This window comes from Gracilinanus agilis, chromosome X, assembly GCF_016433145.1.
Source record: "Gracilinanus agilis isolate LMUSP501 chromosome X, AgileGrace, whole genome shotgun sequence".
Lineage (NCBI taxonomy): Eukaryota > Metazoa > Chordata > Mammalia > Didelphimorphia > Didelphidae > Gracilinanus > Gracilinanus agilis.
In genome coordinates this window covers 37526048-37541462 of record NC_058136.1, presented here as the reverse complement: position 1 = coordinate 37541462, position 15415 = coordinate 37526048, and the positions used below count along the sequence as shown (strand labels likewise).

Sequence of the window (15415 nt, the reverse complement as noted above, 5' to 3'; positions counted from 1 at the left end):
GAAAACCCCAAATCAAGTTACCACGAAAGTTAGACGAGACCGAAAAACGACCGAATGACTCGCTTCGGACGACGGGATGATTTTTCAGCCCACATGGAGTTTGCTCCTTGTGCCGCTAACCGTCCAAACCTAAGCTATACGACCTCCTTCCCTTCCCCTTCCTTCCCCCCCCCCCCCCCCCGTCCACACCACTACAGTTTGACTACCAGCATATCTTTGCTGAGAAAACCCCAAATCAAGTTACCACGAAAGTGAGACGAGACCGAAAAAAAATGACCGAATGACTTGCTTCGGAGGACCGGACGATTTTTCAGTCCACATGGAGTTTGCTCCTTGTGCGGCTAACCGTCCAAACCTAAGCTATACGACCTTCTTCCCTTCCCCCCCTCCACACTACTGCGGTTTGACTACCAGCATATCTTTGCTGAGAAAACCCCAAATCAAGTTACCACAAAAGTTAGACGAGACCGAAAAACGACCGAATGACTTGCTTCGGACGACGGGATGATTTTTTAGCCCATGTGGAGTTTGCTCCTTGTGCGGCTAACCTTCCAAACCTAAGCTATATGACCTCCCCCACCCCTCCGCCATTCCCCGTCACCTCCCCCAGCACCCCCGCTGCCACCAGGAGCACCCACCAGCCTTTCCCGATACGGTCCGGACTGAACGGTTTCTACTTAAACTCACCTCACGCCCCACTTGGGTCTCCCCTGGCTGCTTAGCCACCCACAGTTTACCTCAAGACCTAGCTCTAGTCCCCACCCACACACCTTTATTTTAGACCAAAATAAGAAAAAGGACATAAAATGGTCCAGCTCTACCTTTCTCCTTCCGAACGACTTTTCGTACCGAGGAATCAACCAGGAAAAGCGCGCTATCAAATCTTGCGGGAACACAGCACGAGGAGGAAGGATAACAGTAGAGGAGAAGAAGGGGAGCCGGAGCCGAAACGCCAGACGCAGCCGAGAGGAATGGCTGCGAGGCGACGACCCAACCGAAGGAAAAGGACGCGTGCCACAGGAGTGGGGGCAGGGAGAGGGCGGGAAGGCAAGAGCGTGAGCTCTGATTGGATCAGGGCGGGGCACGTGGCCACCCCACTCGCCACAGTACGTGCCCCTATTGGTCGCTTCAAGCGCTCCAATCAGGAGCTCCCGAGAGGCTCAGTTGGCGGTTAGGGCCGTTAGGACTGTGGGAGCGCTCGAGCCCCGCCCCTCAGGCGCCTGACGCCTGCACCCGCCACCCCGCGCGGCAGCGAAGCCGGAAGTGGGCGCCCCAAACAATCGAGAGGCGCAGTCCGCTCTAGGAAGTAGTACCGCGGAAGCTCCAGTGACTTACAACCCACGCAGCTCCGGTGGCCACCCACCACCGTCCCCACCACCCCCGGGAGAAACGGCAGGACCATGTCGAACATGGAAAGTATCCTTTCCCTTGGGGCGGGCGAGCATAGATGGGGTAGGGAGGAAGCCCTGCTCTTGCGGCCTAGGGAACCGAGCTGGGTGTGGTAGGGCGGGGTTGCTAGGAGGTTGGGATTGGGGTGAGGGGGAGACCGATAGGGAATAGCACTGACTAGGAAGCTGCGGCTACTGCAGCTCCTGGGTCTGGGTCGGCGCCGGCGCCTGCTGAGTGCCTTCTCCGGGAGCCGCCGCCTCTGCCTTCCTCCGTGCCCCGGCGCAGGTAGCTAGCTAGGTAGGCAGGCAGGATGGACGTAGGGAGGGAGAGCTAGCGAACTAGAACGTTTACGAGTCGTGGGACGGACGGGCTCAGGAAGAGTCCTGGCCTCTCCCCCTCCTCCTCTCCCCCCTCAACCCTTAACCCCTGGGCTCCGGCTCTGGGCTCAGGTCCAACTGGCCCGAGAGTCTCCGCTCGTTTATCTAGTGATAGGGGGTGGAGGGGAGGAGGAGAGTGGGAAACTTCCAAGGACTCGAGCCTGGGGTGTGCTTTGGAAACGTGGGGCCGGCTGATCAGTATCTCGGGAACTGGCCTCCCTCCTTCCACCCTTCTTCCTTATTTGCAGTTGGCAGTAAAGCCAAGAGAGGGCTTGGCCCAGCTGCCCTCCCCTCCTGGAAACACCGCATGCCGCCCGCGGGTGGAATAGCCTAATTTGTTGTTGTTGTTTTAAACACATAAAGCAACTTGGACTTGGAGTTCATTTGAGTGCCACAATTCATTGGTTTCATCTCATTGATCACACCCCCAGAAATAAAGTGCAGATGTAAAGGGGATCTGTTTCTTACGAACTTTCCCCCCAGTCTCTGTCGAGGCCATGTCCAATAAAATATGTCACAAGCAACCCTTCCCAAATACACTTAGTGCTTAGGGATCATTCCTTAAAGGGATACTTTGGTTTCAACTCTCCGTAGGCACTTGATCAAAGAGAGCCTGTATGGCCTAACTAAACTGCCCATAGTATTGTGTTGGGAAAAGTTGACGTTTTATCCCTCTGAAATAGCAGAATTTTTTTCCAAGGTGAATGACATAGTAGGCTAGCTTGGTTTTTTGCCCCATAGGAAAATCTGCTAACATCTCTTAAAGGAGGGGACTGCAAATTGTTTCTTAGATTCAGCCTATAATGCTTATCCCTTCATTAGTGAGTTTGACCTGTAAGCAGTAATTGGTGAGAGGTGGAAGGTATGGAAGTCATACTAGGAAACTGGTGACATCACCAGGTCCTACACCAGTCCAGGTCAAAGTAGACTCTCCTCTAAGTTAGCAGAGAATTAAGTGCAAGGAAAAAGTCAGATTGTAATCAGGGTAGATGATTCAAAAGAATACCTTCATGTTCCAGGACCTTTAAAAGTGACTATGCCTGTTAAAGGTGTTTCTGGAGGTAGCCCTGAAAAGTGTAGTGATATTTGGTATCCCTTTTCCTCTTTTATTAGGAATCTATGACAATTTCTTGCTGGGTTGTTTTTTTCACACAAGTAAAATGCAAGTGATTATTTCACTTTTATTCTGCAACTCCTTGGCCAAGCACCTTTTTGTTTTTGTTTTTGTTTTTTTGAAAAAGTATAGTTTCTCTCTACTCTCAGATTTAATAGTGCTGTTGTCAGGAGTTGAATATATAACTAAAATGGCTAGTTAATTTTCCTTTGTGTCTAAGGTGAAGAGGATGAAAGTCTGACTTGATTCAGACCATCTGGCAATGATTATTTCCCTTGAGCTATTTTCTGTTAAATCTGAGCCCTTTAATTGGTTCATATGGAAAAAACACATGACTCAGACCCATCTTTCATAAATGGTTAACTTGAACTGAGATTTTTTTTAGTAATATTTATAATCTACTGCCTTTCTGAAATGCAAAGAATGTGTCTTGTAGGATTAGATATGCTTTAAAGATTCTTTTATCATAGCTATTTTGTTTAGGACATTTTGGAGGTTTTGTTTCTTTGTCCAGAATTCTTATTTCATAAGTCCCTGAAACTCCTGGGAACTTCTCTTAATCCAACAGATTGGCAACTTTTCTGTAACATATACCCAGGTCTTTCTGACTTCAAGGCCATCTCTCTAGCCACTAAAATACACTTCTCAGGACATTTAACCTTGTGATACTGCCAGAATGTACAAGTCAAAAATCATCTTGAAATTCAGTTGTGAGGACCTTGCTAGGTTTGTAGGTGCCTCCTCCAAAAGGAGTTAAAAAGTGAAAATACTCTGAACACATTAGGAACAAAAAACTCATACATATATAAGCCATCTAATCCACTTGTTGATCCTATTCCTTTCCTTATAGGAACTTGCTTTGTGTTTTTGGTTTTGGCAAGTGATTTAGGAAATTCATGGGACTTTGGGGATAAATGTGATTAACAGGTTTGAGATAGAATAGCCTAATTAAGTGCATAGATAATTTTTGCTCCTGGCTTGAACAATAGAGTTATGAAGAATTTGTCATCTCTTGTGATTTGAATAGCAGAATCAGTTCTATGGGCAATCTAGTAGTTCCCATACAATGCCATACAATATTTTCCTGTAAAGCTTTTGGAAAAGTAGATTGCCATAAAGCAGATTATCTCTTCAAACTTCTTATCTTTGAAATTGCCTCATAATTGGGCAAAAATTGTGAGACCTGTCTACCACTGTGTCTTTGGGTTAATAAGCATATAGTTTGTGTGTTCCGAATTGAAGTGAAGCTGTTGTTGTCATGGTTGGAGGGGAAAGGAATGATAGCCTGAGATATCCAGTTTATCCCTACTCTTGCTGTGAGTTACATGGTGATATTTCTTCAGCCCTTCTATGTAAATAAACATAGTATAGTGTGTATCATAGGAAGGAGCTGTGATTTTTGTCAGCAAAGGAAACTCTCAGTGTAGGAATTTGTTCAATCAAACAGGTCAGAAACCATCTAATATACTAAAATCCTGGGGATTTAACTAAAAGATGGTGTAGGAGTGCAAAAAGGACTCGACCTGAAGTCAGGAGAACACAGGCCTAATTCTTGCCTCTGATATGAGCTATATGCTCTTGACCAAATTATTTAACCTCTCTGATCCTCATCTATAACTAAGAAATACTGTGAAGATCAAATGAGGAAATATATCTCTATAAAGTATTACATAAACATTAAATATTATTATCTCCTGAGATGAACAAATCAAGTTATTAGTGATTTATATAAACTCATGTAGACATAAGTGAGTAGAACCAGAAGAATTAACACAGTGACTATAATAACAGAAAGGAAACATGTTCAGAAGACAAAAAGAATGGCTTCAGAAAACTGATGGTAACTCATATGCTTCCTGCCTCCTGGCAAACTGTAATGGAAGAGCAGTACAGGAAAAAAAACATTCATATCGATATGGCCAAAGTGGTCATTTCTTTCATTTGACTCTTATTATTTACAAGGGAGGGCTTTTGGGGAAGGTTCAGAGATAGTTGATAGATGGTAATGGTGGTACAAAAAAAAAGAGAGAAAGGGAAATGAGCATCAGAGATTTTTTTTAAAAAAATACAGAGGGGTAAGGGGTAACTAGGTGGTTCCGTGGATAGTGGCCTGTAGATGGGAGGTCCAGGGTTCAAATCTGGCCTCCGACATTTCTTGGCCATGTGACCCGGGCCAAATCACTTGATTCCCATTGCCTAACCCTTCTGCCTTGGATACAATACTTAGTATTGATTCTAAGACAGAAGGTGAGGTTTTTTAAAAAAAAATACTGGAACATAAAAGGAAGTTCAGGTGGAGGAAAGGGGAAGAGAATAAGCATTTATATAGCATCTACTATTTGTCAGGCACTGTGCTAAGCCCTTTACAATTATCTCATTTAAGTGCTGTTATTGCCTCCATTTTGCAAATGAAGAGATTGAGGCAAACAAGAGACAGACAAGCAGGGTGGTTTTGTTACAACTTTTTAAAATTTAATATAATTAATAACTAACATTTATATAACACATATGCCAGGCTTTGTGCTAAGTGCTTTTCAAATATGATCTCATTTGATCCTTATAGCAATCCTGGGGGGTTGTTGCTATTATTCTCCCCATTTCACAGATGAAGAAATTATGGCAAATAAGTTACAAATGATTTGCCCAGGGTCATAAAGTTATTGAATGTCTTCGGCTGGATTTGAACTTGGATCTTCCCTGACTCTGGGCTCAGTACTCTGCACTGTGCCACCTAGCTGCTATTTATTAACTTTAACATACATTAAAATATGCATAATAAAATTTCAGTTTTATACACCATCCTGTTCTGTTTGCATATAAAAGTGTTCATGTTGGTCATTATGTAGATTTATATTTTAAAGGGAGCAGCTAGGTAGCAAAGTAGATAGGCCGCTAGGCCTGCAGTCAGGAAGACCTGAGTTACAGTTGCCCTCAGACACTTAGCTTTGTGACCCTGGGCTAGTCACTTAATCCCTGTTTGCCTCAGTTTCTTCATCCATAAAACTGGAAATAATAAGCACGTAGCTCCCAGAGTTATTGTGAGGCCCAAATGAAATAATAATTGTAAAGTGGCTAACTGTCTGGCTTGTATTAGGTACTATATAAATGTAATAATAATAATTATTATTTTAAAATGTTTTTAAGTACAGAATACTAACTCAAAGTCACACAGCTAGCTAGTGTCAGAAGTGAAATTTGTACCTAGATCTTGAGTCCAAGTTTAACACTTTCAACTGCCTTTCTACCTCTGTAGTATATATAAATATGTATGGGGAAAGTCTCTGATTTTTATATTTCATTCTTACTTGGTCCCAGTCCATTTAGATAATTTTTATAGGTACACAGATCAAAGAAAGCACACGTTGTACAGGAATGAATCTTGTATGGAATTTGAAGCCAGATCTAGATCACTGTTAAAATGGACCATCATTTGAGATACAGAAATAACTTTGATACTAGTAATAGTTTTTTCATTTGGATTTTAACCTCTGTATTTACTATTGAAAGGAGTTGGAAGGAAATATGTGTGAAAAGTACTTACTGGATTTTAGCCTTTTGGTTTTGTCATTTAGAGTATTTTCTACAATGATGAGAGACTCTAGCAAATGCAGTGTGCCTGATAGGGATGCATTTTAGAAAAATACGCTATCATTCCATTAAGTTAATCACATTTGTGTTTGAGACCTAGGAGGTCATCTACAGCAGAGTCCTCAGTATCTCTGATGAGAGCTAATCATCAGCAAATATTTGAGTACATCTCTTAAATGCCAAGTATTATACTAGAGTTGGAGAGAAAAGCTGGTCCCCACCAAAATAGACAAAATTTAAAGAAAATGCAATTCAGCATAGATAATGGTAATTTATGGTTTTCTAGGGATCCATTTCTATTTTTTTGATACTATTGCTGTAAAAACACTTTGAATCTAGCCTAGGAGGCTGTGTATCTACTTTTTTAAGGAGTGACAATGTAAGGAAACATGCTAATTGCTAGATGAGTGGTATTGACTGAGTGCCCTAAGAGTTGGAAAGTGCTTAATAAATATTTGTTGATTGATTGAAGGAGAAATAGCCGATAAGAACTAGACTAGCACTATTAGCTCATTTTATAGTCACACAGACAACTAAGAGAGAATATTATTGCAATCTAAGATGACAAGTGGAATGCCAAAAACTGACAGTAGATGTAATGATACCTGGTCACTTGAAATCACGTAGCTATACTACCCAATGAATGTCAGAGTAACTGAGACTGAAGAAAAGATAACTATTAGAATGTAGCTTGGAGCAATAATATTAATACTTGGCCTAGTCAACTAGTTGTCAGATTTTATAAGAAATATTAACTGCATTGGTAAGGAATACTCATTGTAACTTACATGTGCTTTTTGCAGAGCATTTTCAATAATTCTCTAATGAAAGTTAAAATTTTAATCTGAAAAGTGAGAAGACCTAGATCTGATATCATAATAGTTATTTTGTTCAGTAATGACTCTGATTCTCCTTATCCTTCCCTCTCTCTAAGCTTCCTAGCCTATCTCCACACTCACATAGGGAGACAGATTCAGGAAATAAAAGGGGAAAAGGAGGTGAAGATATATGCATGAAACCTCTTTTCCCTACTCATATATGTGCAACCTGTATGGAAACCAGTAGGACTAAGTTATAGTGAGAGGTTTAGTAGAGGCATTCTACCATTTTCTACTTTAATGACTTCTGAACCCCATTCCTTTTCCTCTCCTTCCTTTGATCTGTCAGTAATGATCAACATTGCCTAGGCCTACTTTTGGCACTGAAGAACGTAAAAGTTGTTCACTCTTACCCTATTTGATTCCTAAAATTTCTTTTTACTTGATAGTATACTGACTAATTCAGAAATGAGGAAGTGAGAATGAGATTTCTAGCAGTGTAATCAGTACAACAAAATTCCACTTCAAGAATCACATTGACTCTTCCATTTAAAAAAGCCTTTTGAGGGGGCAGCTGGGTAGCTCAGTGGATTGAGAGCCAGGCCCAGAGATGGGAGGTCCTAGGTTTAAATCTGGCCTCAGACACTTCCTAGGTGTGTGACCCTGGGCAAGTCACTTGACCCCCATTGCCTACCCTTACTGCTCTTCTGTAATACTACACTGTATTGACTCCAAGGCAGAAGATAAGGGTTTAAAGAAAAACAAACAAACAAACAAAAAAGTCATTTGACAGAGCAGAACTTTTCTACACTCAGGAAATGTGCTAACTGCAAAAGACTCTTATCCCTTTAAAGCACTTATAAACAGTTGACACTATAGCCCCATTGGGGCATTCCCTCTTGTTTGTCTACTCTCTTCAGTTGACAAAGCAAGGCAGTCCTTTTTCCTCAAAGGGTCTTAATCCAGTATAGGGAAAGAAGCATTCTTTGCTTTGTCAGTCCAAGTTTTTGGTCTACCTGGGGATTATCTTGACCAAGTCTACTACAAATTTATGTTACATAATTTCAGCTGGGCCTTCACTGCTGCTAAGCAATTCTACTATACCTCCTCTTCTTTTTTTTTCCTTTCAAGAAACAGATTTTTTAAATTTCCGTATTGTTCATTTTTGTTAAGTGAGTAATCTTATAAAACCAAGATCCCAAAATATAAACCCAAATAAACAATTGAGAAATCGTCTGCTTTCATCTGCCTTCTGACTCCAACAGGTCATTCTCAGATAGCATTCTTTATAAGAAGTCTCTCAGAATTGGCCTGGATCATTGTATTGCTGATAATAGCTAAGTGTCATATTTGATCATTCCAGAATATTGCTGTTAATGTGTACAGTTTTTTCCTGGTTCTTCTTATTTAACTCTGCATTAGCTCCTATAGGTCTTTCCAGTTCTTTCTGAATTCATCCTGTTCACCATTCCTTATAGCACAATAGTATTCCATCACTATCATATACCACAATTTGTTTAACCATTCCCCAGTTGATGGAACATTCCTTTAGTTTCCAATTCTTTGCTACCACAAAAAGAACAGCTATAAATATTTTTGTACAAGTAGATCCTTTACTCTTTTTCTTTTGATCTTTCCAGGATACAGACCTAGTAGTGGTATTACTGGATCAAAAGGTACACGTTGTTTTATAGCTCTTTGGGCATAATTCCAAATTGTCCTCTAGAATGGTTGAATCAGTTCACAACTCCACCAGCAAAGCATTAGTGTCCCAGTTTTGCCAAATCCCCTCCAACATTTATCACTTTCCTTTACTATAATTTTGGTTAATTTGATAGATGTGAGGTGATAGAGTTGTTTTAATTTGCATTTCTCTAATCAAGAGGAATTTAGAATATTTTTTCATATGATTTTTGATAGCATTGATTTCTTCATCTGAAAATTGCTTATTCATATCCTTTGACCATTTGTCAATTGGGGAATGACTTGTATTCTCATAAATTTGATTTAGTTCTTTATATATTTGAAAAATGAGACCTTTATCAGGGAAATTTGTTATAACATTTTTTCCCAGTCGTTTTCTTTCTAATCTTAGTTTCATTGGTTTTGTTTTTACAAAACTTTTAAAATTTAATATAATCAAAATTATTCATTTTACATCTTGTAATGCTATCTTTTGTTTAGTTTTAAATACTTCCATTCTTCATAGATCTGACAGCTAAACTATTCTATGTTGCCCTGATTCATTTATAATATCACCTTTTATGTCTAAATCACATATCCATTTTGACCTTATCCTTATTTTTATATTATTTTGACTTTGGTATAGAGTGTGAGATATTGATCTATACCTGATTTTTGCCATGCTGTTTTCCAGTTTCCCCAGCAATTTTTGTCAAATAATGAGTCCTTATCCCCAAAGTTGGGATCTTTGGGTTTATCAAACACTAGATTGCTGAGGTCATTCACCTCTAATCTATTCCATTCATCCATCCTTCTATTTCTTAGCCTGTACGAGATTGTTTTGATGATTACTGCTTTATAGTATAGTTTGAGATCTGATACTGCTAAGCCACCCTCCTTCACTTTTTTTTATTAATTCCCTTGGTATTCTTGATCTTTTGTTCTTCCAGATGAATTTTGTTATTATTTTTTCTAGTTTTATAAAATAGATTTTTGGTAGTTTGATTGCTATGGCACTGAATAAGTAAACTAATTTAGGTAGGATTGTCATTTTTATTATATTAGCTCAGCCTACCTATGAGCAATTAATTATTTTTTCCAGTTGTTTAGATCTAATTTTTATTTGTGTGAAGTGTTTTGTAATTGCATTAATATAATTCCTGTGCTTGTCTTGGCAAATAGATTCCCAAGTATTTTATATTGTCTAGACCAGTGATGGGCAAACTTTTTAGAGGGGCCAAAGGAAAGGAAATGCTCATCTGTCAGTCTGTTTCTAAGGCAACTCTTTCAAAGTTTCATTGTATTGTATTCGTCAGATTAGGAATAATGTCCCCAGGCCGGATAGAACACTTCCGGGGGCTGTATCTGGCCCATGGCAGTAGTTTGCCCATCACTGGTCTAGAGTGGTTTTAATTGGAATTTCTCCTTCTAAATCTTGCTGCTGGACTTTATTGGAACTATATAGAAGTGCCAGTGATTTATGTGACTTTATTTTGTATCTTGTGACTTTGTTAAAGTTATTAATCATTTCAACAATTTTTTTAGTTGATTCTGTAGGATTCTATGTCATTCGCAAAAAGTGATGATTTAGTTTCTTCTTTGCCTACTTTAACTCCTTTAATTTCTTTTTCTTCTCTTATTGCTAAAGCTAACATTTCTAGACCTATATTAAATAATTCCCTTTCTATTCTTAACCCCTTGTAATCTGACTGCTGATCTTAACATTCCACCGAAACTGCTCTTCCTAAAGTTACTGATGATCTTACTTGCCAAATCCAATGTGATCTTTTCTCAGGCCTCTTCCTCCTTGATCCCTCTATAGTCTTTGACACTGTTGATCACTGTCCTCCTTGATACTCTCTTCCTAGGTTTTCCAGACATCACCCACTCCTAGTTCTCCTATGTATCTGACCACTCATTTATCTCCTTTGTTAGATCTTCTCCAGATCACGCCCTCTAATGTTGGTGTCTTCTTGGACCCTTTTTCCTTCTCTGGCTATTCTGCATCAGTTGGTGATCTAATTAGCTTCTATGGATTTAATGGCCATCTTCCCTATTACTGTATAAGGCAGCACAATCCTTCCAGTTCCTCAGGCTTGCAGCCTAAGGGTCACCTTGGACTCCTCACTATCTCTCACCCCCATATCCAAGCTGTTACTATGGCCTATCAATTTTACCTTTGCATATCTCTCAAATACTCCCACTTCCCTCCTCAGACATTGCTACTGCTCTAGCACAGGCCTTCATCACTCCTAGATTATTGCAATAGACTGTTGCTGGGTCTTTCTGCCTCAGAATTCTAATCCATTCTCTGTTTAGCCACTAAAGTGATTTTCCAAAAGCACAGATCTGATCATGTCACCCCCATTTACAGTAAATTCCATTGATTCCAGGAGCAAATACAAAATGCTCTGTTTGACATTCAAAGCCCTTCATAACTTAGCTCCCTCCTACCTTTCTAGTCTTCTTAAGCTTTACTTTTTGATCCTTACTCTTCATTTAAGTGACACTGTCCTCCTGGCTATTCTCTGAACAAGATACTCTGTTTCTTGAAATTCTCTCTGGTTGTCCTCTATGCCTGGACCTCTCTCTTCCCTCCTGTGTTCTGACTACTGCCCTCTCTGGCTAGTTTTAAATCCCAATTAGAATCTTATCATCTACAGGAAGCTTTCCCCCAAGGGCCCTCTTAATTTCAGGACTTTCCCTCTGTTCATTATTTTCTCTAGATCTTATATATAGCTTTCTTTGTAAATATTTGTTTTCATGTTGTCTCTCCCATTAGATTGTAAACTTTTTGAGGACAGAGATGGTCTTTTACCTCTTTTTGTATCCCCCAGCAGTGCTTAGTACAGTGCCTGGCACATAGTAGATGCGTAGTAAATATTTACCGATTGATAGCATAGTTCCAATTTGTTAAATCTGTTTCCTCTATCAGAAGAAACACTTGGCTGGGAATGAGGGTGTCCAGGTTCTGTTCTGAATAACTGAAGTTCTTTGTCCTACCTAGCTCACAAGTTTGAAGGTCATTGAGATGGCAACTGTGATTGCAAAAGCTCTAGATAGCAGGTCCAGTAGCAAGCCATTCACTGGGTGGTGAGACTTCTAGTTCTCAATCATTTATTTGTAAAATGAGAGTTGGATTAGAACTCATAAGGCCTGGAGCTCTTTCCCTCCACATCTCTGGCTCCCGGCTTGTCTACTTCCTTCAAATCTCAGCTAAAGTTCTATTTTCTGTGAGAAGCTTTTCTCAGCCTTCCTTCCCTCTGAGATTATTGCCAGTATATCCTGTGGATAGCTGGTTAGTACATGATTGTTTGCATGTTGCCTCCCCCATTAGACTGACCTCCTTGAGAACAGGGACTGCTTTTTTATTTCACCTTAGAACAGTGCCTGGCACTTAAATGCTTCTGTGGACTTGTCTTGACCTGACTTCTAGCTTTATTATTCTATGGTTGGAATCAGGTCAGAGAATCAGAAAGAGAAGAAAAAACCTGTGAGCTGTAGTAATAAAACCTGATGCCTTAATACCCATGTACTTTAATCTGTAAGAGAATCCCTGAGGCTATCATTTGGAGCTTATTGACTTTCACTTTATACACAATTCTAACAGCCTTGCTTATTTGATTTTTCAGACAAGGCTGCCATTAGAAGGAGGGCTGACAGAGGCAGGCATAGGGACAGCTGACAGCTTGACGTCAAAGGATGAGACAGAAAAATGACTATATTATAGCACGGTATATAAGTGATGATGGTTACAGTGACTCGGGGTCATCGAGCAAAGGCCAATCTTTGGTCAGTACAGCCTACTTTAAGGAATCAGGGGAAGTATAATATATTCATGAAAGACTGATTTAAAATGGCTTTTTAAAATGGTAGGTACTCTTAAAGGTTATGCTTCAGTTATCTGGAAAATTCATTTCTGTGGAAGACCTCATTCCCTGGGGCCAAGAGATAAATGAGGTCTTACTGTAGTAGAAAGCCAATGAATCAGTAGAAAAATTACTTTTGATAAATACAATTTCACTCTACAGCCAACAAGGGTGGAAATATCACTAGTCTGTATATGGAAGATTATCTGCATAGCCCAGATAGCTACAGTGCTAATGTTTTTCCGGGGATCATTCCTATGCCCTCGAACAGAAACCAAAGGATCCTATCTGACTGAAAGCTAGCTTTTTATACTTGGGTTCTTTCTATACATGTGGTATTGAGTTCTCTAATGACTGACACTATTGGATTCTTAGCAAAAACAAATACTGCTAAAAATGGCAATAACTCACAACTACCAACCTGGGCTAGTTAACCAACACAACCCTGTGTCTTTTATCTAGTTCTTCCCACTGTGCTGAATTTTAGACCTTTGTTTAGTTGTAGCTTTCTGAATTCCTAGTTTAGTTTTCTGCTCAGAAAAATGGTGCTGCTTTTACCGCACTTTGGAATAGTTTAACCTTCTCCCTCATCTGCCAGTGAAGAATTTGCTGGCATCAGCAGATCAAGAGAATCCAGCAAAAAAGCTCTGCTTGAAGGGCCCAGAGTTTAGACTAACCTGCTTCAGTGTGTCTTTTCCCCTTTAGAAACTTCTGCAAATGGCCACAATTTTACTATTTGCCTAAATGCTTTTATCTGAGATGCCATTTCTGAAAATCCAGCTAAGTATTAGACTTTAAGATTACCCTTCTTAAATTGTCAGAATCAGCTAGAGCAGTTCTCTTTCTTATTTTGTCTAGTGCTGTTTGTTCTGGCTTTGGGTTTGCTCAGATTGTTTATCTGCATGTAGTAGAAGGAAGTACTCTAATGACAGAGTATGGCTGCCTGGTCCCACTGCATTTGATTTAATCGATATTCCCATGAAAGTGTTATTTTGCTAATCATTGTTAGTCCCTGTAAAGTCCTTGGACTAGTTTAGAATGTTCTTGCTGCCAACCAGGGTCAATTCTTTTGCAAACCAAATTCATTATGATCCTTGAAACTGTAATTCCTAAGTCTACTCAAAAGCATGAAGTATTAAAATACTTGTTAAAACCCCAGCACTCAAAAGTGAAAATGACCCCCCTCCTGCAGGCAGGACTTTAGCAATAATCTGATTATGCTAATAAATGGATTATCTGATCTAGGGCTACTGTTGAAAAACAAACACTGAAGAATTGGCTTACTTTTCACTTTTGAGCACTTTGTACAGGTAGGCCCCCTAGAATTTTCAGCACAGTCTATTAATAAATAATCAGCTTCCTCTCTATAAGTACCTAACATGGCATGGGCAGAATGGGAAAAACACATACCATGCCTTGCATATAGGTATTCAATAAAAAATATTTAGCCTTACATTGCTTTAGGTTTCAAACCATGATGTAAAAGTTTTAGTTCTTTTGAAATGATACAAAAAGCTCTCTTCTTTTTGAATGAAGGATTTTCGAGATGGAAAGTGGCAGATCGGACATATGGATGTTAGACATTGTTAGGTGCCTGTTCAATAGGTTTGTGAGAGTTGGGACAGAATGGAAAGGCTTGAGGAATTTAAGAAGAGAAGAACTTGCAGGCCTGCATATCCTGGCAAAGAGGGCATCCCCATTCTTAAGTATATCTTGGCTATAAATTTGTGTTTTTGTTGTTTTTTTTATTTATTACAAATTACATGTAATAACTAATTTCCATATAAGTTTTCTGAAGTTATATGATCCAAATTGTCTGTCTCTTTTCTTCTCTTCTCTTCCTCCCTCCTGGACCTGGCAAGCAATTCAGTCTGGGTTATACACATATTATTACACAAAACATATCTTCATATTATTCATTTTTGTGGGTGAATAATCTTATAAAACCAAAACCTCCAAATATATACCCAAATAAACAAGTGAAAAATCATATGCTTTTACCTGCAGTCTGACTCCAACAGTTCTTTCTCTGGAGGTAGATAGCATTCTTTGTCATAAGACCCTTTGAATTGTCCTGGATCATTATATTGCTAACAAGTCACTAATTCTATTGCATTTGATCATTCCACAATATTGCTATTACTGTGTGCAATGATCTCCTGGTTCTGCTTATTTCGCTCTGTTTCACTTCATTTTGGTCTTTCTAGTTTTTTTCTGAAATCATCCAGTTCATCATTTATAGCATAATGGTATTCCATCACCATCATATATCACAATTTGTTCAGCCATTCCCCAACTGAGGGACATCCCTAAAGTTTCCAATTCTTTGCCACCTCAAAAAGAGCGGCTATAAATGTTTTTGTACAAGCAAGTCCTTCCCTCCTCTCCCCCCCCTTTTTTTCACTCTCTAAGATACAGACCTAGTAGTGGTATTACTGGATCAAAAGATATGCATTGTTGTATACTTGGTTATAAATTTGAGAAACTGCTCAGTGGGGAAAAACAAAATGAGAAGAAAGATCTCATAATAGATTGGAACATGTTGTGGCTTTGATTTTACTATTTTTCTAATGTGTG

General features: G+C 39.6%; 1 protein-coding gene across 1 annotated transcript in view; it reads left to right on the top strand.

Annotated features, from left to right (window-relative positions):
- The first annotated feature begins 1247 nt into the window (after positions 1-1247).
- Positions 1248-15415, top strand: part of LOC123253326 (charged multivesicular body protein 1b-2) — a 28443-nt gene continuing 14275 nt past the window's right edge. Inside the window, exon 1 of the mRNA XM_044682516.1 lies at positions 1248-1416. Coding sequence (XP_044538451.1) covers positions 1401-1416 — 16 coding nt within the window. The 5' untranslated portion in view covers positions 1248-1400. The remainder of the gene's footprint in view (positions 1417-15415) is intronic.